The sequence below is a fragment of the Scomber scombrus genome, chromosome 5 (assembly GCF_963691925.1).
Source record: "Scomber scombrus chromosome 5, fScoSco1.1, whole genome shotgun sequence".
Lineage (NCBI taxonomy): Eukaryota > Metazoa > Chordata > Actinopteri > Scombriformes > Scombridae > Scomber > Scomber scombrus.
The window spans coordinates 29479341-29499128 of NC_084974.1; the positions used below are offsets into that span (position 1 = coordinate 29479341).

At 39.7% G+C, this 19788-nt stretch overlaps 2 protein-coding genes across 2 annotated transcripts; both read left to right on the top strand.

The window, feature by feature from the left end:
• The first annotated feature begins 904 nt into the window (after positions 1-904).
• Positions 905-16896, top strand: cep295 (centrosomal protein 295). Its single transcript, XM_062419924.1, has 25 exons — positions 905-945; positions 1139-1276; positions 2221-2421; positions 2555-2679; positions 2778-2868; positions 3597-3710; positions 3791-3931; positions 4885-5068; positions 5190-5372; positions 6056-6295; positions 6607-6704; positions 7517-7714; positions 7943-8019; positions 8538-9771; positions 9991-10174; positions 10394-10588; positions 10693-10920; positions 11609-11706; positions 13235-13331; positions 13559-13783; positions 14039-14187; positions 14295-14727; positions 15613-15777; positions 16013-16557; positions 16660-16896. Exons 2-25 carry the CDS (start codon positions 1178-1180, stop codon positions 16894-16896), a joined length of 5541 nt encoding a protein of 1846 aa, XP_062275908.1. The 5' UTR covers positions 905-945; positions 1139-1177.
• Positions 16897-16940: 44 nt separating this feature from the next.
• LOC133980862 ((E2-independent) E3 ubiquitin-conjugating enzyme FATS-like) lies at positions 16941-19665 on the top strand. Its single transcript, XM_062419688.1, has 5 exons — positions 16941-17003; positions 17607-17954; positions 18541-18637; positions 19200-19299; positions 19579-19665. Exons 1-5 carry the CDS (start codon positions 16961-16963, stop codon positions 19618-19620), a joined length of 630 nt encoding a protein of 209 aa, XP_062275672.1. The 5' UTR covers positions 16941-16960; the 3' UTR covers positions 19621-19665.
• Positions 19666-19788: the final 123 nt, after the last annotated feature.

The window sequence follows — 19788 nt, forward strand, 5'->3', positions numbered from 1 at the left end:
CATTGATATGTTTAGTTTAGTTTTTATTTAGTAGCTTTATTGTCATTATATTACAACGTATCTTGGAGGAGATACAACTCATAAAGATCCAAAATATTTGAAATATATATTTATGGAAATGTTTTACTTAGGTGCCACGTGAGATAAATAGGATTTTATTTTTCACGTCTCATTTTATATTCCTGCCTGTTTAAGGGTTAACCAACTTTATTATTTATTTTATGGATGCCCCCATTCTACTAACTTTTGGACTCAAATGTCTTTATTCATTTGGGAGTCTCATAAGGTCTTGGTCACTATTACAGAAGATATGGTCTTATTTTTGAGTGTGGAAATAATAATAAGGAAATTAATTATGTGATAAAATTGTTGTGTCTGTTGGGTAAATATCACATTCATAAAGCCAGATTTCTTCAATTTATTACAAATGAACTTTCCCCTAACGATTTTCTATGATTCTGTCTGTAAAGTACCTAAAGACAAAAAAGCTTTTAAGACATCCAGTCTACTGAAAAATATTGTGGACTGTACTGCCAGGTAACATATTGCTGTTGCTGTTGCTCATTATTATTACTATTAATGTTATTATTTATATTTTTTTCCTTATCTAGTTTTTATATAGTTTGTTACATAACACATGTTTTTGTCTGCTTGTGATTTTTTTCTTTCTTTTTTTCTTAATACTACTTAATACTTTCTGTACATCACTCTTGTTCCATGTTGTTTGTATTTTGTCTTCAATATGCTAATAAATTTGATTTAAAAAACAAACAAACAAACAAAACCCATCCATCCACCCGGAAGTGTTGCCAGGGGAACTTTTTTCGAAAGGTGATCAACTTGAACGTAACACCGGACGCGTACCGCGGGCGGTTTAAACTACCGGATGTGACGTTACGGACAATAACGTTCCCACTAGTTTCGGGTTGGCATGACTCTCTGATGGTAAACACAACTTCTAGGCATGATTTAGCCTCCTTATGGCACTTACCATTTTATATCGCTTTTGTTTCACCTTTTAAATCTCTCCTTATAAAACGTCTGGTTATTTTTAAGCCGTAATGTCAGTGAAACTAGCCGCTATTAACCAGCACAGCTAACAGAGCTGCTAACTTTACCTGCTTGTGTTTGTATTTAGGGGGGAAATGTGCCTTAAAGTGAGGATATTTGAAGAAAAATGAAGAGAAAAGTGGCCAAATTAAGACTGAGCCCCAACGAAGAGGCTCAGCTGATGCGACAGGAGTATGAACGGAGGAGAAAACTGCGAATACAGCAGGTAATGTGGTAATATCAGTTGATTTTTAGAGAACAAGCTTCATAGATGGATAGACACTAAATAGATAGATAGATAGAGACACTAAATAGATAGATAGATAGATAGATAGATAGATAGATAGATAGATAGATAGATAGATAGATAGATAAAGACACTAAATAGATAGATAGATAGATAGATGGATAAAGACAATAAATAGATAGATAGAGTGATACTACTATTGATCTTTACATGAATATATGTGTGTATCAATGTAAAAAATGATAATGATAAAATGCTCAGTGTGCAAAAAGTGCCAGTAACAGTGTACTGCAGTATCTAAAAATATCCAAAAAAACAACCCTGTGCATACAGCTTGTTACAGTAATACTCCAACATCTTAAAAGGGGGTGGTGTCAAGAAGCAAGATTAATAAGCACGTTTTTAATATGTGCTGCGGATGTAGCAGTGAAGACTGATGGCTCTAATGGTTATACAATAAACCCCACAGATCCATAAAGTTCTTGTAATGATCAGTTTCTGTAAAACACATTTTAATCATTATTGCTTTGTTATATTTTCATGTCTTAGGTAAAATAGGAAATTATATTGTGTGTGAGTTTTAATCACACATTTATTGATCAGTCAGATCGACTATTGATTTCTTTCTAAACAGATCTGTGGTTCAAAATTTGGAATAGACACTTTTAATGAGGGGCTTCTTAGAGGGGGTCAAAATTGACCCAGAACATACTGCGAGGGTGTAGAATAGGAGCAGTATGTAGGAGTTAAAGTCACATCAGCTCTCCCTTGGTGTTATGAAACAGCTCATTCCTGGTTTAATTTGTTTGGCTCATTCAGGACAGCTAATTCAAAATGATACACTTTTATTTTCCAACTTAAGTTATTAGACTCCCTCGGGTGGACGCCCACTAACTTGATGGCTTTTTTTGACTCACCCACAGGTGCGGGAGCAGCAGCGGTACATCGCGCTGCAGATCCGCCAAGATGTTGAACAGAGACGACAGCGTGAAATGGAGCAGCTGGAAGAGGAGCTGAGGAAGGACTGGGAGCGACAGCAGAGGGAGAAACTCCACACGCTGCAGAGGTTATATCAAGAGAGCCTCCAGCTTATCGGCCAGGGTCACAGAAGTGCAAAAGAAAATGTAAGACAAGACGGATTTTCTCTGAATGAAACAATCACAGTACATTTCAGTCCCTGCAAGATGTAACTTGAATTTTAAGACACTGAATTGTTGCATTTGTATGTGCTATTTCTTTTTTATTTATTTCTATAAGCAACCCGACTTGGAAGCCATAGCCCGGAGGGAGGAGGAAAATCACTCCAAAGCAGAAGAGCGCTACAGAGAAGCCCTGAAGGAGCTCAAATCACAGAGGCTCAAAGACCAAGAGAGGGAAAGCAGGTGAGCAGAATCTCGAATATTAGCTGTTTAAGATGTTTACATGTTTAAATTTAATCAGAGTTAACAGAATAGTCCATTTTTTCTTCCTTTTTCTGTAGATCCATCAACGCCAGGAAGAAGGCACTACAGGCAGAAAAGGAAAGATCAGCAAAAGTGGCCAGCCTCCCACCACCTGCAAACCCCATTCAGGTGATTTGTGAGGTTGAGTCGAATAAATGGGTTTACTTCTAACTAAGCTGCATTTGCAAGGTCACATTTTTTGGAAAGAATCAGTCTGGTTAAGTTAAGACTCCATCAGTACGTACAGTCAAGTTGTCAACTTATTTTTATTGAAATAGCCCAATATCACAAATTACAACTTTGCCTCAATCTGTACAGCATACAACAGCCTCTTTCCTTAGCCTTAGGTCGCTGGTTCAAATCCAGCTCAAAGGACCATGAAAAAAAAAACTATATAGCTGGTAATGGTGTTGGCACATATATAAATGAATTAGGTCATCGTTTTAACTAAATGCATCCACAACCTGGAATTCTACTATTTTCTCCATTACATAGAATTAAACACACATATCTGGCATAATAATAAAGTGGGGGAAATAAGTATTGAATGCATCAACTTTTTTTTTTCAGTAAATATATTTCCAATGCTTCAAATGACATTTTCACCAGACTTTGGTATTAACTCAAGAAATCCACACATACAAAGAAATCAAAACATAAAAGTCCATAAATAAAGTTGGAATGAAACAGAAAAAAAACAATCGAACACACTAAGTCTGTTAACATTGAACACATTTAACCAGAACTGTCTTGAAACAAGCAGGACTGTCCTTTTTCACCAGTTGGCCAAAATGAGATCCTGCACATTATTTTAGGTTATGGATGGAGGTAACTTTTGTCTTTTCTTGTTGAAGCAGAACATCGACTCCAAGAAGCCACACATAGTAAAGAAGTCAGATGTGAGCGCCTTTGCTGCCACGCATTACCACATGCCTGAAACCACAGTGGACAGAGAGGTGGACACAGAGCAGGTAAGCCCTCCAGTTATTGGACACATGTGTCCCTGCTGTATGTTTATTAGAGTCATCTAAATCTTTAAATATGCCTACAGCGTAACGCCCATGAGGGAGCTGAGTTGGAGGGGAGGAGACTGCAGGACTTGCAAAGAGAGGAAGAGACGAAGAGAGAGGAGCAGCTGGAGAAGGCGCATCTCCGGGGGAAGCAGGCTCTGAGGAGGGAGCAGCTCACGCAGGTACGACCTGCCTGTTTGTTGATGAGTAGATAAACACAGAAATCTTTCCTAATAATTATGATAATAATAATAATGATAATAACTTTATTTGAATAGCACCTTTTTAACCCTCACATACTGTTCATATTCTGACTCTTAATTAGTCTCTACACCAATTCACATTCATAAATTCCCCATCAGTCATTAATTCTAAATGTTTGATTAATCTTATGGAAAAACGACATTTACAATCACTATTTTATCGTCCAGGAGAACATTTTAAAGAACATGATGAATACAAAAAAAATGTTTGAATGCTGATTTTTGATTTTTTAAAAATTTGTACATTTACATATATAACAATATTTTTAAAAAAAAGATGCTTTTTATTTCCATTTTTGTATACTGTGGATCACATCAGGAAAAATCCCGCTAAAATAAACGTTATACAGTGTTTTTACAGCTCTCAAATGTTAAAACAGGTCAAATGTGACCCAGTGCAGTATGTAAGGGTTTAAAACAAGAGTTTACAAAGTGCTTTGACAGACAAAGCAAAGACATACAACACAGAGAGGAGTAACAAGGCCAAACATTAACAAGATCAAAGTAGAAGACAATGAAATACAGTAAGGAGATGATGAAAATATAATAATAAAATAAGTTAAAGTGAAATAGAAGACAGTAACAATAAACAAACGACATCACATAAAAGCTAGTCTGTGTAAATGAGTGTGTATCTGTCACACGATGTGCTATCACTGCAGGATAACAGCAGTCAAGATAGTAAGAAGACTAAACTGTTCATGTAATACAAGTGGTAGTGGTTTCTATTACTGTGCACAGAAACCCGGCACAAAATCCTGGTGTAATACGTTAATCTGCACCATTTAATGACTGAATTAAGATGCATTTAAAACGATATAAAGTGTGGCTTTCTGTGCCTGATCTGTGTTTTTAATGGCCTCCTTTTTCAGGATCGTGAGCGCTTGCTTGTTGAACTGGAGCACATGCAGCAGACGGACCTGCTGAGGAGGAGACAGCAGGTGTCACAGATGCCTCCTCAGATCTTCCAACCTCTCTACAAGAGACAGGAGATGAGGGAGGACTTCCAGAGGGAGATGGAGTTTGCCTTCGAGGACATGTATACCGGAGAGAGGAGTAAGTGGAGCAGGATTTAGAAAAGAAGGCAGCAAAATAATCATACGGCATAGTTTAAATATAGCAAAAAAGTGGAGTTTCTAATAGATCCTCTTTTAACTACTACTGTTTCTGATCCCAGGGATTAAAGGTGACCTCGTTGTCCAGCTGGTACCCGAGCCTCTGCCAGCTCCGTCAACAGGCAGCCAGGACCAAGAGCTCGACGTCACACTGGACGAAATCGCCACACTAGACGAAGAAAACGCACAACGACGAGGCGCTGAGCAGGAAGCAGGAAGCACTGAGCAGGAAACTTCCTCTCATGGTGAGGACAAGCACCAGATACACATAAAACCTCAATGCATTAATGTTCAAGGGTAGTTTTTGATGATTTTAACACATTTAATTTGTTTTTATATTTAGACCAGGGTCCCTGCGGATCCTTAAAAAGTGTTAAAATGTCTTAAATTTAGTTTTTGATATTCAAGGTCTAAAAATGTCTGTGGATGAGCGTAATTATATTTGTTCAGTTTGTTATTTATCATTATTTTCTGATAACATAACCAACCAATCAACTTATTAATTAAAGTCAAAAATAATCAGCAATATATGAATATGAACATTATGTGAGGGTTAAACATCAGTATGCTTAACCACTGTCTGGCTGAAGTCTGCTACAAGTACTGTACTTACTTTAAACGCTTACAACATGGTAATGCAAACTATTACTGAAGTGACATTAGTTTTTTACACAAGTAGAGGATCTAAATGTTACCTCCACCACTGTTTGCTCAGCAGTTTTAATACAAGAAGCAGCAATGGTTTTATTTTTTACTTAAAGAGGTTTTAAAAAGGCCTTAAAAGTCATTAAATGTGTACTTAAAAATATGTAGATACCCTGAATTAGACAATATCAATACACAGATCTAGGTTTACTGACTTACGTGTCCTGCAGCTGTTTAGCGTCACTTTCTTTAAACTCATATTTATGTTTCTTTAACCTTGCAGCGGAGCCCTCCAGACCTGCTCCCAGACGGACGTTGAGGAAACTCCTGGATCGTATCAGGAACCAGAGGAACCAGTGGACTATCCACAGCGGCCATGTTCCCACGGCCGCCTCACAGACTATCGTCACAGATCAGATCCCGGAGCGCGACACGATGACCATCGATACGGGCTCTCTGACCAGCGAGGAGAGAGACAGAACCGCCCCTGTCGAGCTCCCCCAGACCTCCCACTCACCACCAAGTGAGTCATTCAATACAGAAATATTAATAGAAGAAGAAGAAGGCAGGTTTCTTTTTTTAAGCCTCTTTTGTTGTATAAATTTCTACCTTACTTACACAAATTTTATATATAAAGATGTTTAGTTTTCATCTATTTAAGTCATTTACTATGAGCTGTTATGTTTTATTTCTACTTTTCAGTGTCAAATTTGACATATATGCCTTTTTTTGTTTTCCTAATCTACATCGGAGAAAAAATGTATTTATATTTTGTTGTTGTTTTGAGATAATAAACAGTTTTTCTTCTTTTTTTCTGGTATTTAATTTGAGCAGCGTTGGAGACAACAGAGCAGTCAGCTGCAGCAGATACTCTACTTCCTGATGTACTCGCCGACAAGATCCAAGAATTTGAAGAAGTGCGAAAGAAAAAGGTACGTAACACTTTATTGATCTTCAGGAGGAAATAAGATGATATAGAGTATAGATGATTTTTGTATGTATATCAGGGTTAATTATAGTTTATCAGCTGGGTCAGTGTTGATTGATGGTTATAATGATATTTGAATACATTCAAGTTGTGTTGCATCCTTCACTTTAACAGGAGATCGTAAAGTAGTTTGATTGTGAATGGAGGGAAAATACATCAGTTAAAAATGTGGTACGGGTTTATTTATAAAGGGAATAAAAATGAAGCGCTCCATACAGTGAAGGGTCATGTAATAAATCCTGTTTTTATGATCAGGTTTATGACTATGTTTAGAGGTGTAGTCTGGTTCTAGTGTCATTTTGGGTGGGTTTTGTGATTGGTCAGAGCTGATTGATCCAGGTGTTTCTCATTTCTTAATTAGTTCACCCTCAGTTTATAGCAGCAGCAGCAGAGAGTGACAATCATGCTTTTTCAGATTAGACTTGATCTTCTTCTCCTTCTTTGTTGAATAGAACAAATACAGATCGTGGATTTTCCTGTTTTGGAGCTAACAGACGGGAGGATTTTTCTTTATAAAATATCAAAAAGCAAAGCAAAGTTGAGCATCATGGAGGCTGGTGGATGTTTCATCTATATCTGCTTTTCAGTCAAACCTCCAAGTGTCAGATTGTATGATCTTAAAAACACCTGACGCCTCAAATGTGTTTTTTCCCCTCCTTTATTTCACACAAGAGGTAATCAGGTCGACACTGAAGCTCAGCTCAAAACTGTGTTCGCCATCAAGTTCGTAGGTAACGTGAAGTTTTTTTTGTCCAGGAAGAGGAGCTGGAGAGGCAGAAGCAGCAGCAGATGGTCTTCCTGCAGGAACTGGAGGGACAGAAAGCCAAACTGGAGCAGATGCTGCTCGAGGCCCAGCGGGAGAGAGAAGACCTGAAGGCTGCTGTGGCCCAGGAAGTGCCTGTTAAACAACCAGAAGTACCTGTCCATGACCAGGAAGTCACACACAGGCTGGAGGTACATCATTGGTTACATTTCAAAGCTCTTATTTGGTGTTTTTCCTTATAATTCAATGTCAAAGTGGACATTAAAATAGGAAAAATATATCTCAATATTCCAATCAAATCTGAATTTTTAAAAAAATGGTATAGCTGGATCATATTTTAAGATGTCCTCTATAAAGTTCAGCGTTGTACATCTAATTCAGTGACACATAATTGTTACGTTCACCTCTGCACTGTACAGCCGGCGCCTCCTGCTGGTGAAGACGACCACACCGGAAGACTCAGAGAATACCAACAACGGCTGCTGGAACAAAACAGGTGTGTTACAACGAGGACTGTCACAATAACTACTTTTATTGGATGATATATTGTCTCAGAAATAATCGCTATAAATGATATTATTGTCATTTGAAGATCATTTTAATAATGATAATAACATTATGGTCTAGTAATCCTCCCTAAAAGTGCATAGTTATTCATTACTAGAAAGCAACAATAATCAGGATATTTTAATAAATGTTACAAAATATAATATCAATGAAATGTTCCACATACAGTTTAACTAAATTAACTTTTTTACATTTATGCAACTTTGAACTACACTTGTACATGTCTTTAAATTTGCTTAGGCTCTTAAATACTCTTTACTTGTTTTTATCATTTAAATGTCTTACTTTAACATAAGCCTTTCTAGGTACAGGTGTTGCAAATCAACATCACTACAAACACTGATACTTGCATCAGACAGTTGTTTCAGTCTGTCTTAATATTGTATTTGTCCCTATTTCATAAATCATAGTAATAACTCTCTGGAACCTTCTTTTTTCTTATTTAAGAATTCATCAGAGGTCTGTGGAGGTTGCTCGACAGCGCCTGGAGGAATACCAGCGAGCTCTACGAATTCGTTACAACATGACGGCCACATCGACGCTGCACACCGTCGTGCCTCCAGGCCACATTTACCCGCCACTACGCAACACTCAGTATGTTCATTTTCCAACTCCGCTGCAACCCACGACAACTCCCAGAGCGCCGGCACACTTCCCTACTAACCTGCAAAACCTCGCGGAAGTTCCCACGAGAGAGTCGGACATTTTGGCTGCACGTCCTCATCTTCCTGAGTCTAGGTTGAGTGTTGAATCTAGGTTGCTGTCAAATGAAGGTGAGTTTATTTCAAACAGGAGTCGGGTACAGGACGCCACTGTCCGGCTGACCAGCAGCATAATGGAGAGGGTAACAGAGCACCTTCCAGAGAGACTGAGACCCTCATCTGTCACCACAGAGCCTTACAAACTGCTCACATCCCATCACTCGACCACCAGCACTCCACTCACGCCAGCCTCTGATCCCATCCGAGACATCAGCCCGAACGACACAGATGTTGCACCTCTGGGTCAAATAAGGGTTAAACCTGGGACTTTACCGTGTGGCTCCCTGCTGACCAGCTCTCTGAGAGAGGACAGCATGGAGCATCGGAGACGAGAGCTCCAGGAGATCCAGAGACGAGTGCTGCAGCAGAGGGAGGCGATGGAGCTGCAGCAGAGGCAACAAGAAAGGGAGAGGGAGCTGGAGCTGCAGCGGAGGCAACAAGAAAGGGAGAGGCAGAAGGAGGCGATGGAGCTGCAGCGGACGCAACAAGATAGGGAGAGCCAAAGGGAGGCGATGGAGCTGCAGCGGACACAACAAGATAAGGAGAGGCAGAGGGAGGCGATGGAGCTGCAGCAGAGGCAACAAGATAGGGAGAGGCAGAGGGAGGCGATGGAGCTGCAGCGGACGCAACAAGAAAAGGAGAGGCGGAGACAGGAGGAGCAGCAGAGGGAGGTGATGGAGCTGCAGCAGAGGCAACAAGATAGGGAGAGGCAGAGACAGGAGGAGCAGCAGAGGGAGGTGATGGAGCTGCAGCGGAGGCAACAAGATAGGGAGAGGCAGAGACAGGAGGAGCAGCAGAGGGAGGTGATGGAGCTGCAGCGGAGGCAACAAGAAAAGGAGAGGCGGAGACAGGAAGAGGAGATGGTGCAGATGAGACGGCAGAAGGAGGCGCTGGAGGCTCTGATTGATGCTGATGCACAAGTGAGTCGAGAGTGTTGATGTGTTCACAGTACAGTAGATGACTGAATTTAGTGTTACATAAAAGTAAAGTTGGACTATTACAGATATATTGGTATTGGAGTATGGGTCAATGACGTTGTTTTTTGTGTCCACAAGGTTTAGTCAAATTTTAAAGGGGTTAAAATGTGAAAATAAATGTATGAATAACATCAAATTTCATTATTATTTTCTCCTCTGCAGCCGACTCCAGAGGTCACCAGTGAAGTGTTGGCTTCGGAGGAAATCGGTCAGACTCGCCTCAAATTACTGGCGTCCCTGCTTAGAGCCATAGAGGAGTCTAACGGAGGAACTCTGTCACAATTAGAAACCCATCAGGAGGAAGACAAATCTACTCCACCACCACCACCGTCTACCAGTGAGACAGGTAACTGCTTCTGGTTATTGTAATTAATTATATGGATTTACACATTTCCAATTAGACTCCACCTAAAACGTATAATCTTTAATATGAAGATGATGATATACACAATAAGAAATGATATTGGAATCAATTATCTTGTTTGGTATGCACTATCAAGACAAGAACTTGCCAGATATTCAGGATGCTTTAACGGAGTATATTTTTTAAATTTCTTTTTTTTAGATCCCATCGTTCAGAGCAGTGTTCCTGCTGGATCTGCCCCAACTTCAGTCCTCCCCTCTGAACTCCCCCCTCCTCCTCGAGCAGCGAAGCCCCCGGTGACTCGCGTCAGGCTCGGCATCATGGAGATGAACGAACAACATGAGCTCAGTGCTATTCAGGAGGTGGAGAGCCCATTGAACACCAGCCAGGTCACAGGTCAGCTCAGCTCTGAAACTCATCAGTAACAGGTTTTTAATCACATGATCCAAACTAAGGGAGAGGATGATCAGCTGATCGGATTGTTTTTTTCTTATCCTCAGGCCCTGAAGACGGCATGAAGGCATTAACAGAAATTGTAGAGTTGGATCCGCAGGAGGAATCTGAATCGTCTGTGGCCTCCGACGAGACCTTGCAGACCCCCTCGGTGTCGAGCAGTGAGCTGCTCACTGATGGAAGACCAACCGCCTCAATGACTAACTCAAGAAGATCCAGCTGGAGAGAGAGGCTGCTGACGGGGGCAGGAACATCTCCAGAGTCCTCGAAGTCTGGTAGGTAGAAGGGAAAAGAAGAAGAGTAAGATAAAGAATGTTGATTGGAAGAAAATGGTCAGTCTTTATTTATGTAGCGCTAAATCACAACAAAAGTAATCTCAAGGCAGTTTTCACATAGAGCAGGTTTAGACCGTACTCTTTAATTAAATTCCAACCCAACATTCCCACATGAGCAGCACTGAAATTGTTCTGATAAATGGGACTTAAACCAGCTTAGTGCAGTCGCTTTTTGATGCCAATTAACCTTTTATATACTGTTCAGGCTTCAAATTTGAGAGCTGTGAATACAAACTTAAACACATTTTCATTGGCTGGACCCAGAATATACAAAAATGGAAATAAAATGCTTTTTTAAATTTTATTTCTGTGCAGCTGATACACATTTTTGTATATGCAAATGTACAAATCTGACCTGCATTTAATGTATTTTCTCCTTAAATGAATTGAAGAAACTCTGCCTGCTCTCTGACAACTTCTTTAAGGATTAATCAAACATTTATTAATGACTGATGGGGGAATTCATGAGTTTGAATTGGTGTAGAAACTAATTATGAGTCAAGACCGATCATATCTCATAATAAAGAAGTGCTAACTGAGGGGGAAAACTTCCTTGAGCAGCCTAGTTGTGATCTGGTCTAATAAAGATAAAACAGGGTTTAATTTAAGATATTTTTCTATTTTCTAGATTCAAGCCGTAGAATCATCTCACCGATTTCCTCCGACTCTGGAAGAGGAGCCGATTATTCTGGTCTAGGAATCGCCAGCTACAGATCCTTCACAGAGGTAACCCGGACTGAAACTTTATTACAGGCTCTTTCTTTCCCTTTGGAACAATTCATCAATGCTAAAATCTTCTACTGTGCAGTCGCAAATACTTTTATTTATTTATTTTTTTAGATTGATTATGCAACAGCTTTCTTTACAGACAGCTGAGTGACAATTTTAGAAACAGTCAGGTGACATTTCATTGCATAATGGCTCAGGGATTTGCATTTTTTGTTTAATATTCTCTGAGGTTCACGTTGTGGATCAATGATGAAAATTAGCCAAATCTGAGGGCTCGTGGGAATATCTGCCCAAGCCTTTGATTATGCTCGAGAAGCTTCTCTTGTGTGTCTCTTTATCTTTGTGTGCGTGTGCAGTGAATGTTTATGTGAGTTTTTTTGTGTGTTTTCTATATTCTGAGCAATGATGTGAAATTACTTTACCTGAAGTGTATTTAAAAAAAATACATTTCATGATGGTTTCTACACTTGAACTGAGCTCTCTCTCTCTGTGTGAGTGAGTGTGTGTGTGTGTTTGCGCGCGCGTGCAGTGAATGTGTATGTAAGAGTTTTTTGTGTGTGAATGATAACATTTCTGTGTTTCTGTATACTGGGCAATGATGTGAAATTACTGTACCTGAAGTGTATTTTTAAAAATACATTTCATGATGGTTCCTACACTTGAACTGAGCTCTGTGTGTGTGTGTGTGTGTGTGTGTGTGTGTTTCTTGGTGTGTGTGTGTGTGTGTGTGCAGTGAATGTGTTTGTACGATTTTTTTGTGTGTGAATGATCAAATTTCTCTGTGTTTCTATATTCTGAGCAATGATGTGAAATTACTGTACCTGAAGTGTATTTAAAAAAAAAAATACATTTCATGATGGTTCCTACACTTGAACTGAGCTCTCTCTGTTTGTGTGTGTGTCTGTGTGTGTATACATTTCATAAATCAGTAATTTCATGACTCAAAATATACTTTTATCAGAGAGCCTTTCCTGATTGCGTTTCAGTTTTTATTTTACTTTGAATTGCTTTTATCTCCTTTTTAAATATGGTTCGTCTATTCTTGCTTTTTCCCCCTACATTTAATTGTTTTTTTAATCATCACATTTTTTATTTGTGCTCTTTTTAAAACTTCTTCTGAAGCACTTTGTATCTTGGGTTTTGAATAAAGTTTTATTATAAATATTAATTTTATTTATAAATATTATATATAATATTTAAACTACTTTAACAAGAGGTGACACAGTAATTTAAAGTAAGAGCAATCTGTAGAAACCTAAAGAAAATAATCCACCAGTGTTTGTTTTTTTTAATTGGACTTTCATTGGACATCTGACATCATTCAGCTTTAAGGCAAAGATTTGAGATGTTCTATAGATAAAAGCTGACAAATTGTAGCTCTGACTTGAAAATGAATCATAAAATCTCTTCAAATATTAGTGTGTACTTTGTGTCATCCATCAAAAATACCACAGTATGCCTGTTAACTGTGAGTATTGCATTTTTATGTTGTTAATATCTCCTCAGTACATTTGTTGTATGTCAGTCTGAACACAGGCCTCCTGATTCTGACTGCCTCTCCTCCACCACCATCTCCACCGGCAGCTACGTCACCACCGATCCCGAGCAAAACTTCAACGCTGGTGAGGAACAGTCCCAACTAAACCCTAACCCGTTGTTATTATTAAATAGGGAATCTGATTATTTGGCTTCAAAATCTTAAACATTATTGTGAGATATGTTGGTCCTGTTTGGTGTTACTGTACATTAACGTGGATTGTGCTGCTTGTCCATCTTTTAAAGTGACACAGAAAGGAAACCATGAAAATCTGTTCACCACCTTTTTTTTTTAATTCTCCCGCTTCATTAGATGAATCCGTACATCACATTCACCACACAGAACAAGAGGAAGGAGGAGAAGCGCATTTTCTCGACGTCTCCTCTCCATCTCCATCTCCATCCGCTCTAAGCTCTGCTGCAGGCCGTCCCAGTCTGGCTGTAGACTCCCTGTTTAATGAAAGCAGCATCCAGCGCATCATCGACAGATACACGAGAGAGCTGAACATCTCCCTCAGTACTGCTGGGAAAACCACAGGTATAAACATACAGGTCACATAAAACCTCTATTTATACCTTTTTTATTTTAATATAGCACCAAATTTAGGCTGTATTCTTTAATTTAAAGAAACTTAACATTCCTCAATGAGCAAGCACTTGCAAGGAAAAACTCCCCCAACTTAATAGTTTAGATAAAAAGTTTGTATAAAAACTCAAAGCAGTTACTAAATATAATTGATCGCCTGATAAAGGGTTAATACAATGTTTTATTTCCTCTTTTGTTCACCTGCAGACAGTGAAGGCTCGTCTCTCGAGGAGCCCAGCTCTTCCGTTTCCCAGCAGTCTTTGGCTCAAGCATCTGAGATTCGAGAAGAGGACGAAACATCGACTTCCCATCAGTCTCTTCCTTCAGACACATCAGCAGCACAGAGGAGTTCCCCGGTCAGTGACTCACAATCCAGTCTGATCCTTTTGGGATGTTTTATTGGTTGTGATTGACGACACTGAAGATTTATTGTGACTGAACGGATGTGGTGTTTTTCCTGCAGGATAATACAGTCGACCCAGTCCTAGATCCGTCACTGGTTGAGGAGCAGGACTCTTTCAGACCTCTGATTGGCCAGCTTGCAGATCAGTCATCCTGCCTCGCCGCCGATCCCAGGGAGTCGACCATGGAGCAGCTGGTCGGTCAACCCTCGGCTCACTCGTCCATGATCGGTCAGTTACCGGGTCCGTTGGCTTCGGTGAGCACGCACCAAGGCGGATGGGACTCCACTCTGAGTCGTATGATTGGTCAACTTTCAATGGCGTCAAGCTCTCATTGGCTGAGCGGTGGGCAGGACTTTTATGCGGGTCAGCTGCTTTCTCAGATGGATGTGGAGCAGTCGACCACGTGGGTGGACGAAGGTCAGGAGGAGAGCAACATGAGGCAGCTGGTCGGGGAGCTGGATGAGACCGCGGGCCAACAGAGTGCAAGCTCAGGTAAAATAAGGGTTGAATGAGGGTCATTAAAACATGCAGTAACCTGTGATGTAGCTAGAAAGGTACGAGGCAGTCTCTTGTTCATTGAGTAAAAACTGACAGGACTTTATTCAGTTCAGTGAAATAACAACAAAAAAGGTTTCTCCAAAAAATGAAAAGAATACAAGCAATCAAAAATGAACAGGCTTAACCATTTCAATGACTTCATCAAAGTACTTATTACATTTGATGACTTTTCCAATGTTTTCAGCTGTTAGGGTAAATGTTCCCATTAAGCACCAAAATCTAAGTCCAGGTGTTTTTCATGGATACTGACATGTTTATTAAGGGAGATCATTTCTTATAAAGCAACATTTATCTCTAATTTGAAAATGAGAGATACATTTCATGTGTGAGCGTGCATGCAGTGAATGTGTATGTAAGAGGGTTTTTTTTGTGTGTGAATGATCAAATTTCTGTTTTCTATATTCTGAGCTATGATGTGAAATTACTGTACCTGAAGTGTATTTAAAAAAAATACATGTCATGAAGGTTCCTACACTTGAACTGAGCTCTGTGTGTGTGTGTGTGTGTGTGTGTGTGTGTGTGTGTGTTTCTTTTTGTGTGTGTGTGTGCAGTGAATGTGTTTGTAAGACTTGTTGTGTGTGAATGATCAAATTTCTGTTTTCTATATTCTGAGCAATGATGTGAAATTACTGTACCTGAAGTGTATTTTTAAAAATACATTTCATGATGGTTCCTACACTTGAACTGAGCTCTCTGTCTCGCTCTGTGTGTGTGTGTGTGTGTGTATACATTTCATAAATCATTAATTTCCTGAATCAAAATATACTTTTATCAGAGAGCCTTTCCTGATTTCATTCAATTAACTCTTCTGTTTAATAGGTGAAAGAACCTCAGTGGATCTCGGCGTCTCCACTGAGGCCGGTGTGCCTTCATATTCAGCGTTGCGTCCTGAAACATCTGTTCCAGCTGTGACTCCACAACCAGAGTACCAGACACAGCAGAGTCACACCGGTCCAATGGAAGTGGGTCCAGAGCGGACTGAAGGTGATCTATGACCTAAGATCTTAAGGTGGTTGTACTATAGATGGAATATATTACCATAAGCACAAAGTACAGTGTGTATAAAGTCTAAAGCAAGTACATGTTTTAGGGAACTTACAGCTATGATCTCTCTCTAATCGTAAAATCATATTAACAGTAATTAGTTATTTTGAGCCAGCTGTCTTGCTTGTGTTTGTCTCACTGACCTAAAAACCAAACTGTCTCTTCGTGTTTCCAGACTCCGTCTCATTTCACCCGCTCCTGGCCGAGGTCACCCACAATGAAACCATCGACCCTTCAATGATATTTCACCTGCCGGAACACGACACGCCAAGCTCTCCCGAAGGACACTCTCAGAGCAGGGAGCGCAGTGTTTCCACACACTCTGAAGACTTTGAAACCTGCACTAACCCTTCGGTTGAGTCTGAACCATCACCTGAGCGCCTCAGAGCAGAGGAGCCGTCCAGGTCGACATCCACCGCCTTACAGGAATCCTTCTCCCAGCTCGTCACCTCCCAGTGCCTCCCACATGAATCTGTCCTCACTGTGTCTCCTACCACTCAGCATCCGGAGCTAACGGCTCAGAGTCTGTCAGATTTAACCGTGTGTGATTCAACACCGACACTCAGCATGCCGCCGCCAGAGGAAGGGGAGGCGGACAGAAAGAGCATCTCTGAAAGGGACGAAGATTCAGGCCAGTTTAACAAACTTCCTGCACGAGAACTTGAGTCGGTGCAGAGCTCAAACCTGAAGAATGCCGCTCCTTTCTCAGATCGGATAAAGGTATGAGTATATTTCATTTGTGCTACAACCTTTGACCCACACAGTAGCAAGTCAGAGATTATTTGTGGGATTCACTGTCTTGTGTTTTAACTTGTCAATCAGGAAGCTGCCAGTAAGAAGGGGATCCTGGAAGATTCAGAGATAACACTGGTGAGTGTGACGGACACCACAGTGGACCAAGACACAACCGTCTCTGAGGAAGAGGAAATGTGGGAGGACAAACATCCACAAGGGTTCACAGAGGAAGGTCAGAGAGGCCAAGAGACCGACATAATTGTCCAGGTATGGGAATGTCATTTGTCCAAAAGTGTTATAAGTAACGTCTACACATGTTGTTGACTTTTTAATGATATCTGATCACTTAAAATGTATCCTGTAGGAGTCTGAATCAACATTAACGGAGATGACAGAGGCTTTAAAAGAGGACGAAGACAAAACACATCCAGGTAAAATCCCAACAACTGATGAGACAACTTTCTTAACCCTTACATACTATTTAGGACAAATGTAACACCGTAACCCCAAATGTCTTTCACCCTGAAATTTGATGATTTTTCCTAAAGTGGCCCAAAATGCACAAAGATGAAAATATTTTAAAATGTTATACTTCAAATTTGAATATGATGTAGCAGTGAAGACTGATGGCTCTAATGGTTATACAATAAACCCCACAGTTCATAAAGTTGTCATTTTTACTATAAAATAACATTTAAATCATTATTGCTATATTTTCAAGCCTTGGGAAACATTAATCAAGGTTTAATCACACATTCATTGATCAGTCATATGAACAATTGATGCATTATAAATAGATCTGTGGTTCAAAATTTGGTATAGACACTTTTTATGAGGGGATTCTTAGACCTGGTCAAAATTGAGGGTGTAAAAATATGAACAGTATGTAAGGGTTAAGCCTAATGTGGAGCGCTGTATTGAACTGTGGTGAAACCTGCCTCTGATTTGTTTTTTTAAATTTACAGTAGATGAGATCAGGAACATAAAAGGAGCAATATGAAATGTTCAGTCTTGTTTTCTTTCCCTTCGTGCAGCAACGCTCCTGGAGTTTGAGTGGGGTCCAAGCAGAGACCTGCAGGAAGCCCACCAGAAGAAGCGCAGAGCTCTTCTCCAGAAATCATCTCGCAGGGTGGAGGAAATCAAAGCCAAAGCTGCTCTTGTCAAAATCCAAGCCTCTTCTGAAACTGGAGAGCAGTCTAAAGCTAAACAGTCTACATCAGTCGCCTGTAAGTCCAAAACAAAGTCAGAAAAAGCTCAAGACCCTCAGAGGAACCTTCAGACTGACACCAAGTCAAAGGGAGGAAAGGCGGAGCAGACTGGAGAGAAAACCGCTCAGAAATCCGGCTTCATCAAGCAGAAAAAGTCCCAGCTTCCTCCTGCAGGTATCTAACTTTAAACTAGGGGTGTAAAGATGCATAAATTCAATGATCAACGAGCCAATAGCATCGATCAGACATCGATCATCATCTGTAAGCGAGCACACCTTCAGACAAAATGCAAGCGGTGCCACGGCAACGACTAGAAAGGCTCATTAAGTTATCCTGAGCAACTTTTTTCCACAAAAACGAAACCACAACTTCTAAAAGAGCGATGAGTTTCACTGCTGTGCCGAGTTTATAGAAACAAGTGTATCATCAAATGCTTCAAATTGTCTGAAATGTGCTGCTGCTGCTTGTCTTTTGGGCGAAGTGACGCAGCTCGTTTGGTTTATTTCCTCCACAGTTTAGAAGGAGAAGCAAAAAATCCTGCTTTAATATTAAAAATAAAAACTTGTGGATGTGAAAATTTTAAAGCTCATATCAAAATGTGGCAGTTTAAAGTGAACAGTCTATTTTAGATTATTTTTCACTTCAATGTCTGGTTGAGCTCAGAAATAAAACGTGAACTGATATTTTAGTTGCGTTTGTGATTTGATATGAATGGAAGTCCTTACAATAGTTTGATGCATTTTCCTTTTCTCTCCATCAGTGAGCGATTCCAGGCTGAAGAATGTGGATGAAGTGAGAATCTGCCAACCTGATCAAAGGAGACGGGATGTGACCGAGATGCACCGGCGAACTCAGAGGTACTGATGAGACTATTAGAAGACAGACAGATGTAGATCTAAATGTTTTAATCCATCCTGCCTTTTTTAATTTTATGTATGTATATGTTCTTCTAGTACAACTTTTGGGTATTTTTAATTTGTTTTGGGGGTTTTTTCCATTTTTTTTTTTTCCATAGAGATGTTTCCATGTGATGTTATGTGTTGGCTGTCTTAAGTGTGGATATATCTATCTCACTTGTGAGGGATTTATTGTGTCATGTGTGCCTTAACTTTTGTAAACGCCTAAGCCTCAGGCATTTTGTTAAATCAGACGAGACACCTGGTAGTAAAACTGACCTATTAGGGGGTCAGCAAAGGTTATCGGTATTCCTTGGTGGGTTTCTGTACTTAATTACATTATGACTGTTGTACTTTATTGCCCTCTTATTCAAATTGGGAGTTACAGTATAAACACTGAAACTGTGTCCTTCTCCATGCTGAGTAAAGAGAAAGATTCATCACTCCGTCGTCTGTGCTTCTTCAGAGAAACTTCTAGTAACAAACATTCTACTACACTCTCCCTACCTCTATCTCTCCTCAGACTGTATGAGCAGCTGGAGGAGGTGAAGCATCAGAAGGAAGTCCGCAGCAGACAGGAAGCTTCCGCCAAAAACCGACTGAAGGCCCAAGAGTTTCACAAGGTAAAAACACTTTTTAATCATGAATGTTTTAAGAAAACATGTATATCTTTATATTTAAAGGACTATATGTTGTAATAGAACGCAGCATGCAACAGTTTGAGTTAATCTGTGTTTTAGACTTTTTTTGTTTCATTTTTAAGAATCTATTTTACTTTTATCTTGTTTTTTTAACTTATGCTTTTTTTTTAACTTTCTTGTTTTATTACTTCAGATGTAAATCACTTTGAGCTGCATTTCACGTATGAAAGGTTCTGAATACATTATTTTTCTTTTCAACAGAAAACTTTGCAGAAACTTCGTGCCAAGCAGACTCAGCGTTGATCGACTTTCAATGTGTTGTAGATTTTTTTTTAAACATTTTGTAAATTTAAGTTAACTTTGTAAAACTATCAATAAAGCTTTTAAGTTATTTAACCTGCTTTTCACACTAAAGTTTTTTTCCTTTCAACATTCAGATGAGTTTGATTTAAAAACAACAACATTCAAGCA